This window comes from Pangasianodon hypophthalmus, chromosome 18 (assembly GCF_027358585.1).
Source record: "Pangasianodon hypophthalmus isolate fPanHyp1 chromosome 18, fPanHyp1.pri, whole genome shotgun sequence".
NCBI lineage: Eukaryota > Metazoa > Chordata > Actinopteri > Siluriformes > Pangasiidae > Pangasianodon > Pangasianodon hypophthalmus.
In genome coordinates, this window is record NC_069727.1 from 3,503,852 (window position 1) to 3,528,606 (window position 24,755).

The 24,755-nt window shown below is 36.2% G+C and overlaps 1 protein-coding gene across 2 annotated transcripts; it reads right to left on the reverse strand.

Moving 5' to 3' along the window:
* Nucleotides 1-124: 124 nt before the first annotated feature.
* On the reverse strand, nt 125-21,748 carry pah (phenylalanine hydroxylase). Of its 2 annotated transcripts, none has more exons than XM_026923147.3 (13): nt 21,600-21,748; nt 20,093-20,200; nt 12,507-12,690; nt 10,731-10,819; nt 9,324-9,391; nt 7,097-7,293; nt 6,482-6,617; nt 6,256-6,325; nt 5,783-5,839; nt 4,216-4,311; nt 2,648-2,781; nt 2,439-2,554; nt 125-1,182 (listed from the first exon to the last, which is right to left on the reverse strand). In XM_026923147.3, the coding sequence occupies exons 1-13, from the start codon at nt 21,642-21,644 to the stop codon at nt 1,139-1,141; spliced, it is 1,344 nt and encodes a 447-aa protein (XP_026778948.1). In that variant the 5' UTR covers nt 21,645-21,748; the 3' UTR covers nt 125-1,138. The 2 variants fall into 2 exon arrangements, with proteins under 2 accessions (XP_026778948.1, XP_053097647.1); XM_053241672.1 differs by having other exon boundaries at nt 20,093-20,239; nt 21,600-21,736.
* Nucleotides 21,749-24,755: the final 3,007 nt, after the last annotated feature.

Consider the following 24,755-nt stretch of genomic DNA (forward strand, 5'->3'; position numbering starts at 1 on the left):
TAATAATGGTTTACTGTTACCATATTGCAATATCCCTCTTCCTTCTCCTCCTACTGCTAATAAAAATAATAAAATCCATATTCTGCAATAATATATCAATAATTAAACCCTTTTCACGCACAGATCACATGCATTTTCTCACAATTTTATTGTAATCATTTCTATCCAATATAGTCAGACAAACATGTTCGTCGAACAGTTGTATACAATTAAACAAACAGGCATAAAGGGAAAAAAACGACAAGCTAAAATAAGAAAGATTTCTATGAGGCGGTGACATGAAGCTAATTATACATTAAGCTCATTATGTCTCTATGTCTATTTATCAAACGCTTATTAAACAATATGGAGCAGCCACTTTAAATGTAGCCTGTTATTATCACATTCTCAGTTATTTTGAGATGATGGTTACTGGCAGATCTGTTCTCTGCGCAATGTCGGATGATTTGGAGACTGGAAACGCTATTTACGGGAAATACGCGCGTTTTGTGCCCTATTTAGAGTATGAATATTTCAAATTCATGCATAAAAAAAATAATAAGTTTTTTGAAATGCTACTTCTGAAATGAAATATGCACGCACAAGTCTACTATTAGATTAGGAAATTAGTAATATACCCGGAATTGCATCAAATGGAAGTCCCTTTTTTTCCTTTTCTAAAAAAAAGGACAGTTTGGTCAACAGTCAGAAACAAATTCAATTATAATAGTAATTAGTTCTAGCAAGTATTGCAAATTAGACAATGATTATTAATATTGCAGGCTATTTAAAAACAATACAAATGTTAGGATGCATAAGGTTCAAAACTGATTTAAAGAGTCTTCCAAACTAATTAAGAAGATTAAAACATACAAATTATTTAATAGTCCAACCAAATAACTATAGTGTTTTCACCTATATTAATGACTACAGATATTCCAGCCTACAAACTGCAGCTTAAATACTAGGATATAAACATTTTCTAAAATACAAGATAGACTACAAGCATACTTCATATCAAACTTCTCTCTGTATGAGCGCACGGTGGGTTTTAAAACTCATTTGGACAAGAATTTGACATTGTGAAATCATTTAAACATCATAACTTTCTCTTTAATCACAGGTTCTTCAAGATCTTGTCCATGGTTCTGCAGTTGTTCTACTCCATCTTCTGCAGAGCGTTGCACAGGATCCCCACCTCACCTGAAACAGGAATGATAAGAACTCTGATCAGCTTTATTAAAATTGTAATTCATCAATTTATCCTTTAAAGCTTCTTCAAGACCTTTTCATTTAAGGCTATCTAGGATTTTTCCTGTATCCTTAGAAGTAATGATTAGTATATTGATTAGCATATGACTCTTCATGAAAATAAGGAAGTTAAAATATACTGTAGATCCCTAAAGGGTTCTTGAGTTGAACCCTTAACATCTGGAATGGTGGTTCCAAGAAATGGTTTCAAGAAAAATCCATTTAGGAAGCTACACTCTTCAAAAACAGGAGTCAAATCTAGAACTGTAAAAGGTGTTCTTTGGCTTGACTCTCTGGAGGAACCCTGAAAGGTTTTATGTATATCTTACAACAGAGGGTTTCCCAGTACACTACACAGTAAAATATAAAACCCTAATTGATTCATTTGTGGAACCCTTAAAGACAGTTTCCCTATCAGAGAGGCTCCCATAGAGCCCAGGAGACATCTAAACTTTTAGAAATAAAGGTAAGAACCCTTTCGTATGCTAAACTATAGATCCCTAAGGGGTTTGGTGCCATGTTTCTCTGATAGAACCTTTAAAGGTTACATGTGGATCACTACAATATTTTGTTTCCCTATCAAAAAGAGCTTCAGGTAGAAATACTTAAGGAAGCTACACTCATCAAAAAGATAAAATGTAGAGCCACAGAACATATTTGTCACTTTGGCCCTCTGGAGGAACCCTGAAAGGTTCTATGTAGAACCCTACAATATAGGGTTTTCCTACCAAAAAGGGTTTAAATAGAAAATTTTAAAGAAACTGCACTTTTAGAAAAGGTAAAATGTAGAACCCTAAAAAGTTCTTTGTCTTGTCCTTCTAGTGGACCTCATAAAGGTTCTACGTAGAATCCTACTACAGAGGGTTTTCTTATTGGAGAAGGTTTAAAATAAAGCCCTTTTAGGAAAAAAACCCTCAAACTATCCAAAATTATCTTAAGAACGCTTAACTATTTAGAGAACTACCGAGGAACCCTTTTTCTTTTTGTAAGAACACCTAACTTTCCATTGAACCCTTGAGGAACCAGGTTTTCTAAGGATGTTAGAAACCTTAATTTTTTTTTTTAATAAGCATGTATAAACACTTAACCGTCTGAATAATTTTTTGTGGAGCCTTTTTTCTGAAAGTTCATCTATGAGAACAGTAATTCCTATTAAAAACTGCTGATCACATGATGTGTTTAAACAGCACACAAAGCTAAACACGTACTACTGATGCTGTTCGCCAGGTTGCGCAGTTTGTTTGTGTTGTCTAGAACCTCGATGCTCTGAGTGTAGGCATTATAGCGCAGAGAGAACGGTCTTGGAATGGTGGCAGCAAACTTCCTGTAATATGTGAAAAACACCAATCAGTCAAGACAAGATAAGATAAATGTTCTCAGCAATAGGGTTGGAGCCATCCTTCATAGTCACGTTTACCTGACTTTCTCTTTGCCGTCCTCAAAGCTCTCGGCCACGTAGTAGATTGGCTGGAATTCAGTGATGGGGTATTTCTGCACACTGGTCTTCTCTGGCTCGAAGGGCAAGATTTTTGGTTTGTCAGACAAACAGTACTGCAGGATAGAAATATAGTTCTTCAGTTAGTTGGACCGTATTACAGTTACTAAATTTTTTATTTGCTTTCAAGCAAAAGATCACTCTACATAGCACAATAAATCCATAAAAATCAAAATCTCGAGTGGTTAAAGTTGTTGCAACACTGTTGTTAGGCAACTGGGAAACATGGACACTGACCATTAACTAGCTTGATTTACCTAGCTAGTACCTAGCTGTTATGTTTATCATACAAACAATGTTAACAATGTTGATTTGTTAGCAGTATCATTTCCCTCAGGCGTGTTGATAAATTTCTTACAAAATTAACTAATGTAATTTTCGTTAAAATTAAATTCCCAGAATTAAGAAAAAGCCCAGTGTGACTAAAATTACTGTATTTACATTTAGCATTGTTATATAGAGCTTTTATGTTTATTATACAAACAATGTAAATATAGAAATTTGTTGGTAATATCAACATTTTCCTCAGATGCGTTGACAAATTACCAAAAAAAGCCACAGTATGAGTAAAATTACACTAAAATTACATTTAGCATCACTATATATGGCTGTTATGTTTATTATACAGATAATGTAAACATATAAATTTGTCAGATATATCAACATTTTCCTCAGTATTATGAAAATTACACTTTATTATGCTTAGCATAGCTGTATATAGCTGTTATTTGTGTTATACAAATAATGTAAACATAGAAATGTATCGTGAATATCAACATTTTCCTCAGATGCGTTGATAAACTGCTAAGAAAGCGCACAGTATTGTGAAAATTATAATGTAATTATGCATAGTATAGTTGTATATTGCTGTTATTTGTGTTATACAGATAATATAAACATAGAAATGTATCAGGAATATCAACATTTTCCTCAAATGCGTTGATAAATTACTAAGAAAGGGCACAGTATTATGAAAATTACACCATAATTACACTTAGCACAGCTGTACATAGCTGTTATTTTTGTTATACAGATAATGTACATGTAGAAATGTATTGTGAATATCAACATTTTCCTCAGATGTGTTAATAAATAACTAAGAAAAATTAATATTTGACTAAAATTACATGGTAATTACACTTAGCATAGCTGTTCATAGCTATTATGTTTATTACAACGACAATGTAAATATAGAAATCTATCAAGAATATCATCATTTTCATCAGATGTGTTGATAAATTACTAAGAAAAAGCACTGTATGACTAAAACTATACTCTAATTAATCAGTGCTATCACGTATCACTGATAGAGAACAGGATAGCCATGGGGTCCAACATGAAGAGAAAAATCAACACTGCATCACTCGTAAACTTGGCCAGTGCTATCAGAAAACTTAGAAATAAACCTCTCCAGCACCAGGGAAAAAGGCTCCAAATGAACATTAGGTTTAATGGAGGTAATTAATTAGTAATGGGAATGACTTTCTCACCTGTAGTTCCCCGAACGATGAGAGCAGACCTGCTCCGTAGGCCTTTATGTCACTGCCTTGCTTACAAAGCCCAAATTCTACAGTAAACCAGTAAACCTACAAACACAGAAAGCTGAAGCTGAAGAACAAGAAAACCCCAGAATTAGCATAACCTGATTTAGCTACAATAGCTAAGCTAGTCAGCTACCTAACCACAACACTGCACTTTACTTTGCACTTTGACAGCTAAATAGTTAGCTTAGCTAAAGGAACCTCTCCAACAACAGTTATTTGACTTCTGTAGCTAGCCTAGTCGATGTTAGGCTAAGATTATGTGTTTAAAACCTAGCAAGCTAGCTAACATTAGGCTAACTATTTTATATAAGTTTATGTTAGCAAGTGTTAGCCCTCACTCTTCCAGATTGGTACTGAGGGAGAGAACTGGTAATGATTAAAATAGGTCTACAAAAGGAGGAATCCCTATAGGATACATAGGAAATCTTTATTTATATCTAGAACTATAAAAAGTGTTTTTTATACACTTTTTGAAGATGGCTTGGGGATCTCCTATGAAGAGTTGTACTGTGATGGCAGGGACTAAGACTGCTGAGGTGGCTTTGGGGCTGCGGTTGCCAAGAGCAGTTTTGTACTCAGGACTGTGATGAATTTACTGGTTGCACAATTGCACTATTTGTCCATGTAGTACACAGTTATAGAAGGGATTTATTTATAATCGCACTATCCGTTATCACCCAGATGAGGATGGGTTCCCTTTTGAGTCTGGTTCCTCTCAAGGTTTCTTCCTCATGTCCTCTCAGGGGTTTTTTCCTTGACACCATCACCTCTGGCTCGCTCATTAGGCATAAATTCACATATTTACAAATTTATTTTAATTTAATTTAATGTATTTATTTCTGTAAAGCTGCTTTGTGATAATGTCCATTGTTAAAAGCGCTATACAAATAAAATTGAACCTCGGAGTAACCCTACGTAAATCCTCTGTAGAAATCTACACTTTTAGAAATAAAGGTGAAATCTAAAACCAAGTGTCCATTAAAAACATTAATAGAGTGTTTCTGTATCAGAGAGGGTTCAAGTAGGAATCTTGTTAGAGTGTTAGAGTAAAATATAGAACCCCAAAGGGTTCATTTGTGAAACCCTTAAATGTTCTGAATAGAACCCGACAATAAAAGGTTTCATTATAAGACAGGGTCCCAAATAAAAACTTTTTAAGAAATAAGAATTGTTATTAAAATAATAAAATGTGGTGTTTTTTTTAAGAACTCTATAACAGAGGTTTTGCCTACAACACGTAAGGGTTCATGGATGGAAACCGTAAAGACTCTGTGTAGAGCCCTATAGTAGAGTTTTGCTTGTCAGAGATAGTTTCACAGAGAACTCCTGTAGGAACCTACACAAATTTTCTAGAATAACGTTGGATAATATGTTCTCGATTAGTCTTAGTATACGGTTAGCGTTGTGTCTGGAAGGTTGTTTTTGATGTTACATTACGCTGCGTTATATTACGCTGCGTTACATTACATTACATTAGATCAACTATAACTAAGTATAACTACGTAATACACACTGTAGCAAGCTTCTCAATGTACTCGTCAGGGGCTCCAAGGGACGCCAGACCAATTTCCTGTCAAGAAAGAAAAACATTAAGATATTATTTTCTCGGTGCAAAAGTTTACACCCCCCTTTATTTCTGAGTGGGGAAAAAAACCTAAAAAACAAAAGGACCCATATTTTACAATTTGTTCTTATATTGGTATTTTTCTATTGAATACTCATTCAAAGATAAACACAAGTCAGCAAGTATCTTTATCATTACTCTCAAAGGTTTTCACCCCCTTTGGCATTCTGTAGTTAAATGATTTGAATGTGCATCAGAAAGACATATGGTTTCACAAAAATCCTAAACAAGCAGCATGTTAAATGTCTTGCTGGTTTTATCATTTCAAAGTAAAGCTATGCATGATGTGGCACTCAAATATATGGATATATTGCATTTTCTCTGTAATAAACTGTAGTATTCATGTAAAAGAAGAACCAAACCTGTGAGAACTGAGCAAAACTAGGATCCGCAAACAGAGGAACGTGTCCCAACAGCTCATGGCAGATGTCTCTGAAATCAAGTTTATTTATTTATTACCTTTTTACATGTAGTTGAATCAATTTACTAGTGAATTTAATCAACTGAAAGCTTATATGAGGGAGTGATAGCTTAGTGGTTAAGGGCGCGAGTGTGTGTGTGTGTGTGTGTGTGTGTGTGTCTACTCACGGCTCAGGTGTGTACATGGGCTTGGATCCGTGCCGGATGTACTGGGTGGAATGAAACACACGGAAGGCCAAACCAGCGAGGAAGTCTCGAGACGACAGCAGCCCTGCCACTGGGCGCAGACGGAAACCGGTGCATGCTGGGAAAAATGCGAAAACTCAGTATTATCATATTATGAATATTTTGTCTTATTTATCTGAAAAAGGGAACCGTTTATAGCTGCTATAACGCAAGTGATAACAGGAAATAACTGGTTTCGTGAACATTAAATAGAACTATAAATGGATAAAATATATTTGTTGGCAAATTGCTGTGGTATAAGAGGATTAAAACATTCTGTTGTTGATTAATTTCCCATAATATCCTCCTTTCAAGTGTTTTATTCCTTACCTATGATCCGCATCATGATCTGCACTTTATTCACATTGCTTCATCTGTAATTGATATTAATTTGATGTCATAGCAACAGTCAATATGTCTAATAACCAGTTTCATATTTAGTGATATAAAAGTCTGTGAATTTTAAATTCAAGCTTAAATTTGCTCTCATGTTCCTACAGACACTTGATCTTATTACCAAGGAGGCCTGAATGGGACTATATTGGTGCAGAGCCTTACACTGCAGGAAGTTGGAGACCTCCTCGAGCTGAGGGATGTTGTCCTCGCGGTAGCCGCAGTACTCCTCCAGCAGAGGGAAGACGCGGTTGTGCTCGCGACAAGCGTGAGTGGGATACAAGGACTTCAGCTCCCTGAACACAGTTCCCCATGTGGCCTTCTCCTCCTCCGTGTACTCCACATGTGGGATCGGCTGACCACTGCGGACAAAACAGGGAAAAACATTAAGGTGAGAGTGCATGAACAATAAACTTACCTCCTAGAGCCAAGGAACTGTAAATAGTTCTCCATTGTCTTTATACTTTACACTTATAAAATTAGTTTATTCATTGTAAATGAATTAATGTAGGATGAAAAAGCTTAGAGAAAGCGCACATATTTTTGCAAGAAAAGTATTTTTCTCCTTGTTCCTCTGATGGATAACTTACAGGTTCTTTGAAGAACCCTACAACAGAGGCTTTCATTTAAGTAGAAAACTTTTAGAAGCTACACTTGAATGAATAAAGATAAAATATAGAACCATAAAAGACTCTAAAAAAGACCAATAAAGATTTTTAAAACCTTTCAGAGAGAGTTTCAATTAGAACTCATACAGGAAGCTACACTATTAGAAAAAAAGGTCAAATCCAGAACCATAAAAATTGTTGTTCCTCTGGTGGAACTGTGAAATATACAACCCTAAAGGAACCTTTAAAAGTTTTGTGTAGAACCCTACAACATAAGGTTTCACTATCAGAGAGAACCATCAGGAAATCCTCTGCAGAAATGTACAATTTTAGAAATAAACGTCCAGTCTAGAACCCTTAAGGGTTAACTGATGGAACCCTTTGTAGAACCGTATAGCAGACTTTTGCCTATTAATGAAAGTTTCATGTAGAACTCTTGTAGGAAGATATATATTTTTGAAAGTGCTTACTTTTGAAAATATATAATAAGATATACAATATGTATATATATACAATAAGAACCCTATAACAAAGGCTTTCCCTAGAACCCTTAAGGTAAAACTCTATGTAGAACCCTACAACAGAGTATTTCCCTATAAAAAAATGTGTTAATTTAGAACCTTTTTACGAAAAACTACACTCTTAGAAAAAAAGAGTAAAATATAGAAACCTACAGTAACCCTTAAAGGTTCTCTATAGAACCCTACAACAGAAGGGTTCCCTAACAGAGAAGGTTCCATGTAAATCTCCTGTAGAAATCAACACTTTTAGAAATAAACCCTTAAGGGTTAACTGATGGATCCCTTTGTACAACCATATAAAAGTGTTTTGCCTACAAGACAGGGTGGAAGTATAACTCTCGTAGGAAGCTACACTCTTAAAAATTACGGTAAAATCTAGAACCATTAAAATCGTTTTCGTCCCTCTGGTGGGTACCTTAAAGGTTCTTTGTAGACCCCTACAACAGAGGCTTTCCCTATCACAAAGGCTTTAAGTAGAAGTTTTCTGGAAGCTACACTCATAAAAAAGGTAAAATACAGAACCCTAAAGGACTCATTAGTGGAAGCATTAATGCTCTATTTAAAAACCTACAGCACTTTCAGCTAAAACTGCAGGTCAAATCTAGAACCATAAGAAGTGTTTTTGGTTTTAAGGTTCTAAACAGAACCGTACAACAGAAGGTTTGTTAATTAGGAAAAAGTTTAGAAATAAAATTTTATCCAAATAATAAAGACGAACCCTTTAACAGAGGCTTTCCCTAGAATCCTTATGGTTCCTCTGAAGGAACCTTTAAAGGTTCTTTGTAAATCTGTATATCAGAATTTTTCCTATCAGAGAGGATTTCAGGCAGAACTGCTAGAGGAAGCTACACTCTGATAATAAACTAGAAGGATGTGACATTTTCTAGGTTTAGAGAGGAATTAGTGGGCTCATGGTCAGCACGGTGTGTGTGTGTGTGTGTGTGTGTGTGTGTGTCCACACTGCTATGTAAATGCGTGTTTCCATAGTGGGCGTTTCATTGAGCACTCCTGGCCTTTGTAGTGCTCATGTGAATAATGCAGCTCTATTATGATGACAAAGCGGCGTGCGCACCGGCACCCTGTCATTTCCCCCCTTTTGTTGGTCAGGGGTAATTTTCCATAAAAGGCACACAAAAACACACTCAGGGAGAAGAGCTGGAGCTGGGGTGGGTCTCTGTGGCCCGGCGCCCCTGTGGGAGGGAGAGAGGACAAGAGAAAGAGAAAAGAGAATAGAGAGAAGTTTTTCGCATGATCAATAATTACTGTCTGTAGTTGTAGGCGATGTCAGCGAATTCCTTTCGTCTGGCTCTGTACAGCTCATCCTTAAATCCCTGCCAATGACACAAAACAACAATGTCAGAGCCTCAGAGCCTGACAACCAAAAGGCAACCAAGTCCAAGACCAACACACACACACACACACACACACACATACATATATATATATATATAGATTCATCTTTGGTGCTTGGCCCGGTGAAAAGCGGTGAAAGGCGTATTCAAATGAAGCCTTTGTAGAGTGTTTGCTGCTCATGATGAATGCATTTGGGTTTAATGGCGACTGGAAAGGGTGCAATTATTTATAATTATAGGGGCTCAATTAAAGTGATGACATCAATTTGAGGCGGCTGTTTCCATTAGAATAGAGAACCAAGGATGGAGCGTCATCGCCGCTGGCGTCCTTTAGCGCCACACGTGTGAACTACGCATCCCTCAAAAACACCCCCACCCCAACACACACACACACACACACGCATCAAAACAAAAACTAAAGACAGCACACAAGCACACAATCTTGTACTTCTATCTTTATAAGTCTTTTTCCCCCAAAAATTTAAATCTAAATTTAGAAATGTTTTCACAATAAAGTTCTATTAACTAACAGCTACTTTAACAAACCAAAAAAATAAATGAATTTATTAATTAATTTAATAATAATAATAATAATTATTATTATAAAATTACATTTTGACTTATTAATTGATGCTCATTTCTCATTTCCAAAAAAAAAAAAAAAACCCACCTGCATTAATTCTCACATTAATGTTTACGTCCTGTATAATTATTAGATTCTTTATTTAAAAATGGCATTTATACAAATTAAACCTAAAAATTATTATGCTGTTACATTATTTATCATGTATCGTTGCTAAAATTCATGGTTAATACATTTATTTAAATTTATCTTATTAAATAAAAGCACTAATATGTAACTCAATGCAAAAGTTTGCAAACATTTTGAAGGATTTAAAAGGAAAATTAAGGAAATTAAAATTACGATATTAATAGTAAATTTTATTTGAAACATTTCAACATTTTTAATTCCGGATCTTTTGCCTTATGTTTCTTTATTTACGTATGTATGTATGTATTTATTTGTTTAGTTGTAATTAATTAATTAATTAATCAATCTATTTATTTTTTACATTTTTAACTGGAATTCGTTCTATTTTTTTGGAGATAAAATTTTACTCAGCTAGAAATCCATGAAAACTTGAAAACTTTTGCACTCACTTTTACAGAACACTGTAGAACTTTTCAGTTTGATTACTGAGAGTTTTAGGGATTTTCTTTTAGTATTTTTAAACTGGGTATCAGCAGACTGTCCTCAGGGTGACAGTGGAGACACAAACACACACACACACACACACACACACACATTGTGCCTTACAGGGTGATCGGCGTCCAGCTCAGACCCGTAGCTCAGAATCTGGTTGGCGAATCGGTCCAGGTCCTGGATGTTTGTGGGGAACCACGGCACTGTGGAGACCACAAGACACCAGTGATTAGTTGTTGTTGTTCCTCACTGAGAGTGAGACACCAGAGAGTGAGACACATCAGCTCCTGATGCAGGTTCATCTGTTTGCTCAGTCCTCTCGTGCTCAGAAGTGTTCATGTGTAGTGCGTACAGTTACTGTATATGTTGTTGTATTGTGTGTCTCTCGAGTGTTTGTGTTGTTCCTGGCTTTCTGTGCAGAGAAGTGGCCACTCAAACTCCAACCTCAAATCATACTGACTCCTATTCAGCTCATGTGGGTTTAACTCCTCTTCGTAGCGTTGCTGGTGTTTCAGCTAAAACCAGCTACACAACTACGAAGCCGGTGCTGTAATGTCATTATGTGGCCTGTAGATCACCTGGGGTTGTGCTGTTACAGGAAAATAATCAGTGATGGAGTGGTGTGATGAGAACTAGTTACTTTAACAGCACGTCCCAAACTGCTTTATTCCTCATATATTCCTCATACCACCTCGTATACCACATATCTGCCAACAATTACAATTTTTATTATTATTGTCATAAATTACACACAAAGTACCAGTGTGAATGAGTTCACTTCTTTTTCTTTCTTTCTTTCTTTCTTTCTTCCACTCACTTCTTTGTTTGTTTGTTTGTTTCTTTCTTTCTTTCACTAACTTCTCTATGTGTTTGTTTGTTTGTTTGTTTGCTTCTTTCTTTCTTTCACTCACTTCTTTGCTTGTTTGTTTCTTTGTTTCTTTCTTTCACTTAGTTCTCTGTGTTTGTTTGTTTGTTTGTTTGTTTGCTTCTTTCTTTCTTTCTTTCTTTCTTTCTTTCACTCACTTCCTTTGTGTTTGTTTGATTCTTTCTTTCTTTCTTTCACTCACTTCTTTGTTTGTTTGTTTGTTTCTTTCTTTCACTTACTTCTCTGTGTTTGTTTGTTTGCTTCTTTCTTTCTTTCTTTCTCTCACACACTTCTTTTTTGTTTGTTTGATTCTTTCTTTCTTTCACTTACTTCTTTGTTTGTTTGTTTGTTTGTTTGATTCTTTCTTTCTTTCTTTCTTCACTCACTTCTTTGCTTGATTGCTTCTTTCTTTCTTTCTTTCTTTCTTTCTTTAAAAGACTTCTTCTCAGTACAGCAGTAAATTTATATCATTTGTGATCATATAAAATACGCATAGGCTTTAGGCAAACTATTAGCGAATAAGCTAGGCTAGGATGCTAGCTAGCAAGCTAACTGAGCTACTGCCAGTGACAATTGTAATTTCTACCTATTTTTAAAATATATAAAAAATGGTGCTATAGATAAACTACATTGCTGAGAAATAATGACTAAAGAGACTATAGATATTAAAAATTGTGCAAGATGTGGAGAAAAAAATTCTTAGAAACAGCTATCTAGGCGGTTAGCTACATCAGCTACATGATGTTCATGATTTATGAATTTTATGACGCGTTTATATGTTTATATTTTGCGTGATGATGTATGTTGATAGATCTTGGCCTGAAGGTGTAGAGACGTTATTTGTACATAAATCATATTAAACACTTTATTATTCCACGTTGACTAAATACTGTATGTCTCGTATAAACTAACATGGAAGTGTGTTTGTGTCTATGCATGTGTGTATGTGCATAAGTTTGTGCCCCCACATATTTCACTACGCTAATACGCTAAGGTGTCTGTAAAGGGCGATCTCACTCCCGCACATGTGTCTTTCTGCTTGTTGCGTGACAGCTCGTGCACTTGACCGCTGATTTGCGTGCGCAGGCTGTCGATGACCTCGTCCAGGGCCTTTGAGCATGTCGTGTCCACGCTGATGAAGAACTCGTACTCGTCCTTATTCATGCGCGACGGCCGTGACTCGATGTGCGTCAGGTTGATTCCCTTTTCCTGTCGATTACAGCAGAATACACTGAATTTAGAATTGTATCATTAATTCATTACACTTGCTGTATTGTGTAAATGTTGCATTTTGATATAAATGTACATTGTTATATGATTTCATGATTATGGAAATATAACACACATTATAATGAATCAAACAGATTACTAGATACATAATATTGCATAATATTACACGCAGCCGTATTAATTTAGATTTAAATTTTAAGCTAGCTGTTTTAAAAATGCTAGATACCTACAGGTGAAACTCGAAAAATTAGAATATCGTGCAAAAGTTCATTTATTTCAGTAATGCAACTTAAAAGGTGAAATTAATATATGAGATAGACTCATTACATGCAAAGCAAGATAGTTCAAGCCGTGATTTGTCATAATTGAGATGATTATGGCTTACAGCTCATGAAAACCCCAAATCCACAATCTCAGAAAATTAGAATATTACATGCAATCAATAAAACAAGGATTGTACATAGAACAATATCGGATCTCTGAAAAGTATAAGCATGCATATGTACTCAGTACTTGGTTTGGGCCCCTTTTGCAGCAATTACTGCCTCAATGCGGCGTGGCATGGAAGCTATCAGCCTGTGGCACTGCTGAGGTGTTATGGAAGACCAGGATGCTTGAATAGCGGCCTTCGTCTCTTCTGCATTGTTCGGTCTCATGTCTCTCATCTTTCTCTTGGCAATGCCCTATAGATTCTCTATGGGGTTCAGGTCAGGCGAGTTTGCTGGCCAATCAAGCACAGTAATCCCACGGTCATTGAACCATGTTTTGGTGCTTTTGGAAGTGTGGGCAGGTGCCAAGTCCTGCTGGAAAATGAAGTCAGCATCCCCATAAAGCTCGTCTCCGGAAGGAAGCATGAAGTGCTCCAAAATCTCCTGGTAGACGGCTGCGTTGACCCTGGACTTAATGAAGCACAGTGGACCAACACCAGCAGATGACATGGCTCCCCAAATCAACACAGACTGTGGAAACTTCACACTGGACTTCAAGCATCTTGCAGTGTGTGCCTCTCCATTCTTCCTCCAGACTCTGGGTCCTTGGTTTCCAAATGAGATGCAAAACTTGCTCTCATCAGAAAAGAGGACTTTGGACCACTGAGCAACAGACCAGTTCTTTTTTCTTTAGCCCAGGTAAGACGCTTCTGTCGTTGTTTGTTGTTCAGGAGCGGCTTGACAAGAGGAATACGACATTTGAAGCCCATGTCCAGGATCCGTCTGTGTGCGGTGGCTCTTGATGCGCTGACTCCAGCCTCAGTCCACTCCTTGTGAAAGTCCCCAACACTTCTGAATGGCCTTTTCCTGACAATCCTCTCCAGGCTGCGGTCATCCCTGCTGCTTGTGCACCTTTTTCTTCCACACTTTTCCCTTCCACATAACTTTCTATTAATGTGCTTTGATACAGCACTTTGGGAACATCCAACCTCTTTTGCAATTACCTTTTGACGCTTTCCCTCCTTATGGAGGGTGTCAATGATGGTTTTCTGCACAACTGTCAGGTCAGCAGTCTTTCCCATGATTGTGATTCCTACTGAACCAGACTGAGAGACCATTTAAAGGCTCAGGAACCCTTTGCAGGTGTTATGGCTTAATTAGCTGATTAGAGTGGGACACTTTGAGCCTAGAATATTGCACCTTTTCACAATATTCTAATTTTCTGAGATTGTGGATTTGGGGTTTTCATGAGCTTAAGCCATAATCATCTCAGTTATGACAAATCACGGCTTGAACTATCTTGCTTTGCATGTAATGAGTCTATCTCATATATTAGTTTCACCTTTTAAGTTGCATTACTGAAATAAATGAACTTTTGCACGATATTCTAATTTTTTGAGTCTCGCCTGTACTTTTCCTCTTCACAGCAAATGCATTTTCATAAGGAAAGCTGCTTTGCCAGTAATTTAAACATGGTATGTCCCATTGTAGAGGGGATTAAACGTATAATTTACATGTGACTTTCTGACACTGCTGTCAAAAACATATTTTAGAGTTCATTATTCAAATAAATTCGTGTTGTTGTCTTTTTTTGTCTCTTTGTGTGTCTTTTTTCTTTATTTAGGGGGTCAAAATTAGGAGACTCACCCCCTCATTACTTGAAAGTGATACTTTTGTTTTATGTTGCATAAAGGTTTGCATGAATAAAAGTATTTATAATGCATTATAATGTGTTACGTGACATAAACACCTTGGAATGCCAGACCTAAATTTGTATAAGCAAATAAGCAGTTTAATTACATGCATTACACTTTATAAGGCATGCATACTGTATGACTTCATAATGTCATAACCTTCTTTATAACCATTTATAGTGCATAGGTATGACATCATAACATCAGGTTACGTAATAGTACACAGTACAGTAGTACTATACCAGAGCAGGTGCTATAGTGCATCAGAATATTAACATTTCACGAGCAGATATTATCTTGTAACCTCACATTATACATATAACCTCATGCTTTATAAAGTGTTATGCCTGAATCTATAACTGTAACTATAAGTAATTATTTGCCAAATGACAAATTATCAACATTTATACACAATTATATTAACTTTTGTGAACTTATTAAGTTAAATTAAGCTGTATACCATGTATGTTATACAAGCATTATAATACTGCATCTTAGGAAAGGTTATTACATAACTACGTGATTCGGCATACAAAAATATGTTTATAAGTACATGCATAACACTTTATAATGCATGCGCATGACAATAATGCACTATAATGCGTTATGTAACCTGACTTTATCCAGTCGTATACTCATGCTTATATAAAGTGTTATGTCTGTAACTATAACTAAATATTAGAGTTATGAGGCATTATGAGTTATTGTGTATGCTATGAATTCTTAGGAAGTGTTCTTACATAAATATGTACATAATATTTGCATATACAGTAAAATGTAGTTATAAGTACATACATAATACAATATTAGTGTCTACACTGTTTTTATGAGCAGCTATTATAATGCATTATATGTCCTGACATTATGTAGTCATGTCCTCATTCTTTGTAAAGTGTAACTATAAGTGTAACTTATAACCAAATTATTAGTGTTTATGCATAATTATGGCAGACAATGCATAGATTTCACACTCATGCTGGTCTTTTTCCCCAGCCTGTGGTCTTGATCTTTAGGATTTCTTAATAACTTACAGTATGTTGGGGTATTTTTTTGGACACTAGGGGATGCTGTGTTGTTTTGTTTCTGTTCTTCGTTATATGCGGTGTGTGTAACTCGAGCCACATTTTGCTTTAAGCAGAAGAACAACTTCATGATTTGATCAGGATTCCAGAAGTTTGCATGATATTGTTCTTCTGCGTGCAGTTCAGTTAATTAAAGAGGAAATGATGCATTTGGTTTAGCCATATATTTACATACATAGAGAGAGAGAGAGAGAGAGAGAGAGAGTGTGTGTGTGTGTGTGTGTGTGTGTGTGTGTGTGTGTGTGTATACTTTTGTACATTCTGACAGGAATAATCTGAATCGTATATACAGACAATATATGAAATAATCTATTGTTTCTCTTGTATGTAGCCATGCACAAACAGAGGAAGGACATATGCTGCATTCTGTCGTAGGCACATAAAACTGTTTTTAAAGCAGATGTGTGTTTTTGATTTATATTTTATTATCTAGAAAAGGGTAGGGACGGCACTGCCGCCTGATAGGTCCGTACAGGAGGCGGACCAGAACGCTCCTAATAATTTCTTTCCTCATCTGGAAGCAGTTGAATCCATATGGATGCTGCATTCCTTCACACGACGGCCACAACACAATACAGATTGGACTTTCATATTATATATATATATGATTCTGTTTTTAAAAATGTGACTTTATTAACACGTTACAGCATCCACATGGCATCCTACTACTCTGTGTATATAATTCTGCAAAGAAAAAGAACACAGAAAGCTGTATTTGCAGATATTCTCAATGATCAAACTTTGTAACTGTTATATAATTTGTTATCTTCTGGACTGATGTACTGATGCTACGTTTGAGTGCAAAAGTTTGTGCCCCTACCATTCTTTCTGAGTGAAAAAAGAAAAATGTTCCTCTTTACTTTTTCGAATTTATTTACACATAATGAACAAAAACGTTCTCTTGTATTGTGAAATCTTCATTTCTTCTAAATATGAACACAAATTTGCCTAAAGATTTGTTTAAATACTTTAAAAAAATTATATATCTAGTTTTCTGATGTTGTTAGAATTTAAATATTTATTTCACTCCTAAGTGATAAACATTTGCAGAAAAGTTTGTCGAAATATCATTCATTTATTGTTTACTCCAGAAAATACCATGCACTACTATATAAAAAAATTATACCAGTTTTCAGTAAGAAATTTATCCTAAATCCAACAATCAACATTTTGGCAAATTCCTCTGTAATAGCTATCTAATTAGGGATAAAATAGAACATTTAGAAATTTCAGGAATTTCATTTTTTTTCTGAATACACGAAAATATGATTTTGAGGTAAATGGGTTTAAAAATACAATGTGATTGAAGTTTTTTTTACTCTAGTTAGTGCAGTTTATAAGGTTTATAAAGCAAACTGACATGTATATCATAATGACACATACATTGTTATATATATCAGGAAACAAACTTTTCAGGGATATACGACCTGATGTGATGGTGTGATGATGTGAAGTTACTAAAAAAAAAAAAAAAGTTACTAAGATTGAGTGGTGGATATGAGTGGGCAAACACAAAACCAGAAATAAACACTGTTAAGTTTGCTATGGTTATTTCTACAGTTTAAGAAAAGGCATGCCATACAGTACTGTGCAAAAGTCTTAGGCACATACAAAGAAATGCTGTAGAGCAAAGACGCCTTTAAAAGTAATGAAATTAAATGTTTCTCCATTTAAAAAAGTCCTATAAAGAGCAGTAAACAGTAATAAATGATACAAAGTCAATATCTGGTGTGATGACCGTTTGCTTTCAGTACTCTCAGGTGCAGTGTTTTGCAGTTTTCTAAGGAAATGAGCTGGAAGTGTTACTGAGCATCTTGCAGAAGCAGCCACAGTTCTTCTGGAGACTTTGACTGTCGGACTCGCTTCTTATTTCTGCAGCGAAACCCAGCAGCCTTCATTCTGTTTTTATCTGAAAAGTGTCTCTTATGGAATCTGCTGCTTTCTTTACTGACATACAAACATTTTTTCTGCAACATTTCATTCTGTGCTGGAAAAACTAATGTTTGGAATCTAAAATGTTTTTGTACTGAATCAATAATATAGAAGTCAGAAAATAAACATCTATAACAAAGTTTGTACTAAAAAAAAAAAATAGAGTGCCTAAGACTTTTGCACAGTACTGTAGATGTAATGTATGCATCCAATAAACTGAAAAATCATTGATGTGAACAAAATTGTCATTTCTACTTATTGTGTATTGCTTTAATATCCAAAACATACACTCTGGCCCATTCTTGCTACCTGATATCCTCTATCCTAACACCTATCTGTAAACTGTCTGGGGATGAGCAATTAAATTTCTTCACCTTCTTCATTTTATCCTAAGAGGACACCAGCTTTTGTACTCCATTACATTCAGCACCTTTAGTGCTTTAATCGCATGGTTCCTCTTTTTGCTGTTTGAAACACAGTTTGCAGAAATGTCCTCTGACCTCTCTGAGTGGATTTAAGATGATGTAAACCTGTCCTTTCAGGTTGAAACTTTAATTAACTCAGGGTTAACGGGCAAAGCAGTCACATGGTGCAGCATGTTCGGGGCGTTTTGGGGGGGTGGGGGGATTTGGGGGCGGGAGTTTGGAGATGGCGCCCGTGCCAGTGGAGAGTTATATCACAGTTTTGGGGTGGAGGAGGGGGTGGATCATGTCCTGTGAGATCTCATAGGCTAAGACTAAGCCTTTAATGTTTACTAGCTCTTCACCAGAGATGTCTGTTTGTTTGTTTTTTTCAAGTGTAGGAACCCGCTACCTCTCTCTGACTCTACAGTATTTCAAGAAAGCACAGATGTTTTGTCAGATGCAAAGTTCAGGCTGAGCGTAGGCTTGCACATAGACAAGTAGAAACGATCCCAAAGCAAGATGTGCACTTTGATACGAGTGGCGTGTTGCCTAGGGAATGAGCCAGCAAATCTAAGGTCAGGATAGAAACACACTGAGTGTACAGTATGTGTGTGTGTGTGTGTGTGTGTGTGTTCATGCTTAGGTTTGTAATGGACTTCAGCCACACAGGTTACAGCAAGTTTGTAACCTTCCAAACTTACTGCACCCAAATAAGGACAAATGACAAACATCAATCAAACATCAATCAATTTGAACTTTTTCCTGGTGTTTATCTTTGTCTTTTCTTCCAAAGCCACTCAACGATACAGATGTTTTGGTCCACTGTTAGACCCTATATGTAACATTGTCTTAAACCACAGCGCTGTTGAATTCTGAATGCTGATTGGTCAGAATCAGAAGGTGTTGATTAATTTTCTATAACAGCAGCTCTGACAGTAATGCAGCTGCAAATCACATGTTTATATTAATGCCCTCGTTCTAATATGCTACCGTTTCTATAGTAACAGCTCATTCACGGGGACATATACAGTGGATGTTCCACATTAAAGCATGCCTAATCGTTTATATAGTGACATTTTCAGTAAGGAGATGTTTATTTACAGTAATATTTAAGGAAGGAGTCTCCAGTGTCAGTGCTTTGTAACAGTCAAGGTCAGAGGTAAAGCTGTAACTTTTCAGGACTGAGATATTTACACTTTGCAGTCACACTAACGACAAGCTGCTTTTTTTTTTGTCTTATTAACTTCAGAAGAGAGAGAAAAAACAAAGGTTGGAGGGAACGACTGTTTATTGCTGCTATAACAGAAGTGACATCAGGAACTAACTTGCTCCAGGAACTACTTCTGTTACTTTATTTAGGAAATTAGTCATCTGTAATTCTGTATCTAGACACATCAGTGAGCTCTTTGAATTATTCACATCAGCAAGGTTAGAAAAAATGGGGACGGTGTGTCCAGAAATAAAGGACAATAGGTGTTAAAACAAACAAACAAACAAAAAAACAAACAAAAGTGGAAAGTCCAATATGAATAAAACTCCCCTGGAAAATATTTGGAGTGTAGCTTGTGACCCTGACGCAACTGAGGATTCAATATTTGGATATTACGTAAGACCTGATCACTGAAAATGGCAACTTTTCTCCCATTTAAAACTGGAGAATTTTGTGCAGGTGATCCCTAATTTTCGGCTGAAGATTTTCTTTTAATACCACAAAATGAATATTCTTCATAAACATACCCATATTACCATAATATCCTGCTTTTGGATGTTTTGACTAAAGATCAGTAGATCCATGTGTGCATGTAAGAGGCAGTGTGTAAGTGAAAACATCAGACACTCACCTCGAACAGCCTGAGGGCTCTGACCAGCGCTCCCACCCCCTCTTTCAGAGAGAAAATACACGACAGCACGCCTGACTTGTTAATCTGCTCCTCCAGGTACATGGAGCCCTGCGGAAAGCCAGAGGCAGCCTGGTCACCAGAGTTATTCTTATGTGAGGAACATAAAGCAGAGAGAGGATCGTAATATACAGTGTGTATGAACTTCACAGCACAGAATGTGTATACAGAAGCATAGAAGGCGTCTATGCTCCTAAGAAAACACACATATCAGAGTTGTCTAGATTTAGATCCACATGCAAAACGTTTTCACACATCAGACCACATACAAGACTTCGAACTAATCCTACAAGCTGTACAGTAATGTAACGTAACACACTTCACCTGCAGCAGCACAGCGACCTAGTTACCACATTTATGAACTCATGACTGTCATCAGTTTCACATTCCTCGGAATTACACTCTTACGTTCACATGAGTAAGAAATATTTACGTCTGATCCGACATGACATCCCCCCGCCCCCCCCCCCCCCCCCCCCCCCACACACACACACACACACACACACACACAAACACCCCAAACACCCCCCCTACACACACACACACACACACACACACACACCCCCAGCATGAACTATAATCAGCCTTTTAGCAAAAACAGTCGGATTTACAGATAGATAGATAGATAGATAGATTATTATTATTATTATTATTATTATTGTTGTTGTTGCTGTTGTTGTTATTGTTGTTGTTAATAATAACAGTAATAAAGACAGGCTGGTGAGGGAATGAGTGTTTACAGTTAATATAATGTAAATGATTACAGTAACTAACGTATCATGGATATTCCACAGCATTAAATGTAACTATAAATGGATAAAAAGTACAATGTGATGTTCTTTAATAAATCAAAAATTGTAAGTGTTGGCAAATTGCTGTGGTGTAATACACTTCAGGAGGTGCGGCTAGGGGAAAAATAAATCAACTTTGGGGTGGTAACAGTAACTCCGCTTCACAGCAGGCCACATCACACCACCCTTTTCCTAGAAAAGCATGCCCCCAAATCAAAATCAAAGATAGACAGACAGATAGATAGATAGATAGATATATAGATAGATAGATAGATAGATAGATAGATAGATAGAAACTCAATAGCCAGTAAATAAATAAATGATATAAAATTATAAAGCATATATGATAAAATATACCAATAATAATAATATGATCAAATAAAATATTTAATTTTTTTTAGACGTTAAAAAAAAACCAAGTTCAACTGCATCATTGTTTTAAAGTCTTTCCGTAAGAGCTTTTGTACAGAATTCTGCTGAATCAGCTCAATAATTCTGTTTACAAAAGACACACACACACACACACACACACACAGTTAACAAAACAACCAGACTAACAATTTTTGATGTCTCTGCTGTTAAAATACTCTTTCAGAATAAATTATATATATATATATATATAATTTTTATATTGAAGTTAAATAGCTTTTTTAAATCACCTGTTTTCCAGGGTCTCCATTCAGCATAGAGAACACCGTGTCCATCTTCTCTCTCTCTCTCTCTCTCTCTCTCTCTGTGTCTCCACTTGTTCTGTTTTAATGGATTTTTCTCAACAACTTTCTGCAACTTTGCCCAACTTCAGGCGTTTTTAAAGAGAGTCACGTGACACCACGCCCCCCCCCCCCCCCCCCCCATTACTGACAGCATTACTGTCACGTGACGCCCCTTTTTTTTTTTTTTTTTTTTTTTTTTTTTAAGCAATTAGCCATGGACAAACAACGTGGCAATATCAGTACATTTTTACATTAGAATATACTGAACAGGTGCATGAAGAAATACAAATATATATACATATATATTTATTAAAAAAAAAAAAACATAAAAGGGGGGCTAGGGTTTTTCCTGTAACTCATATTCTTCTATAAAGGACAAAAGATTTATTGCATTTTTCTTTTTCATCACTTTGAGGGCTTTTGTATAAGAAATAAACTCATAATAAAATGCACAAAACGTTGGTTTAACTTTCAAGTACTTGGATTTGTGTATATAATATTTTCCCAGCGGAAGTACATTATTAACAAGGAAGTCATCTTTGTTATTGTTCATTACAAGTCCAGAGATAATGTCCTTCACAGTGAAACTTTAAAGGTGAGGTAGCTTTGGGTAAAGCCAGTCAGGAATATCAGACCATAAAGCATCCGCATACATACAGTGAAAAAACAGATGTTCCGTGGTTTCAATATCATCACAAAATATACATTTATTAGAGTCAAATCCAAATCTTAGTCGTAAGAATTCACTTAAATCCCACTTAAAATTTTAATGCATTTCTTTACACGTGACGCCTATTGACTTTGTGTTTACAGAGCTTTCGTGGTGAGCTACGAGTCCTTAAATTGTCATTAGGTTTGATGACCACTAGGTGGCGACAGAACAGCATAAATGATACCTAGCATGAAATTACTCCTTTCAATAACACTTTACTAAAATTCTTTGAGGTTTTTTTTTTGTGCTTTATAAAAATATCACAGCATTCATCACTTATTCTAGTCTATCAAACACAATGTCAAACAATATCATTTTTAATAAATGAGTCCAGAACACTGTTAAATATATAAATATTAAATATGCACATAATGCATGGATTTCAGCTGTGTGTGTGTGTGTGTGTGTGTGTGTGGTGTGTGTTTGAAGGAGGATGTTAAATCAGGCACAGGCAGACTAAGGGGCACCTCCTATACGCAGTGGGGAAAAAACCAGAGACACCTGGAAGGCATTAACTCGTGTTTTTCTAGGAACATGTTTTTCTAGGCACGTTGTATAGCACATAGGAGGGCACTTTATCTCATTTCTTGCATATAAGGAAGACTATAGGGCGTCTGCATCCTATCTTCTGCACTGGAAGGGCATCCTTTAGGGCACTTCACCTTGAGTCCACCAGTGTGTTAAATACAAGTATGTGACCCTCATATTGTGATCGTTACTTAGCAGTAGTATGTCCTATGCCACACAAAATGTCCAATATACAGTATGTCTATCCTTCATAGGAGGACATACCTGAGAGGCGTGTGTGTGTGTGTGTGTGTGTGTGTGTGTTGTAAAGGTGGGAGTAAAAAGTAAAAATAACAGATAGTAAATAAATGGGGCATACAGTAACATTTACAAACAGTTTTATTTCAGAAATAACTGAAAAAAGTAATGAAGGAAATATAAATATGATTTTCTAAACTGTTACAGTCTGTTAGATGCATTGAGCCGAGCACATGAAGTAGGAAAAAGTATCATTTTAAGTATTTAAGTGTAGTCGTAAAATGTAAAATTGGTCATTTTAACCTCAATTGAATGTAACGGGTAAATGCCAGAAGTTCCAATCCAAGACAATTATTATAGTCAGGCAAAACAAGTAAAACATGTTCAGCTAAAGGAGCCCAGTGACGCTAAACAGCAAGCAAACAAATTCATATTCTAATTCAATTTCATATTCTAATTCAAAAATTTTATTAGTCACACACACAACCTTACACAGTACCACGTGCAGCGAAATGCTTTGTATGACTGTCTGTGACATAAAACTTGTACATATACAAGTAACATACATGAATATACAAGTAGAAAAGGAAAAATATTTAAAAAAAAATAACATAAAGGATATAAAAGATAGATGCAGCAACAGTATGACTATATTTGGAATAAAGTGCAGATATGTGCAGTTGCAATGCTATGTAACATCTGGCTGAGGTAGTTGCAGTGAAATTGCTAAGATAAATGATAAATATTTATAAAATACGGGGTAATGTGGGTACATTGACATGAACGTAGGGGGTGTGTGTGTTGTGCAAACAAATCCAAAGTCTAGTCCTAGGTGTTGTCTGGGGCCTGGTTGAGGGCCTGAATGGCCTGTAGGAAGAAACTCCTCCTCATTCTCTCTGTGTTGGTCTTCAGCGAGAGGAAGCACTTCCCTGAGAGAAGAGTAAATTGTCCAGTACCGCTTGCTGTAGATAGAACAAACAAATAAACAAACAAACAAACAAACACTTTCATTTTCAGTATTTTAATAATATTTTCATAGTTGCCAATTATATGAACCATCAAATTATCTGCTAGGACTCAGCTGTATTCAGTTAAATATGTTACTTACAAATATCAATAGCCAATAAATAAATGATTTATAAAATGATGCATAAATGATTAAATATAGCATATCATGCAATTATAGTTAGATCAATAATTATCAATATCAATAATTATTCTTTATTGAGAGATAAATAATTAAACAAACCAACGCTATGAAACTAATTGCAATGCAAAGCCGTTATGACACACTACCTGAAACAGGCCTTCACCTGGAGCTCCTGTGAAGAGCTCTGACTTTCTTCATTAAGCACTGTATCCTGCTCAAGGTCATGGTGGATCCGGAGTCTATCCCGGGAACACTGGGTGCAAGGATGGAGAATAGACCCGGGATGGGACGCCAGTCTGTTACACTCATCCACACCTGGGGCAAGGTATCGTAGCCAATTCACCTCCTGGCATGTTTTTGTGAGGTAGAAGGAAACCAGAGAGCCTGGAAGAAACCCACACGGACTGTCTGTGTGAAACTACACACACAGAGTAACCAGAGGTCAGGATCGAACCTGGAGCTGTGAGGCGGAAAC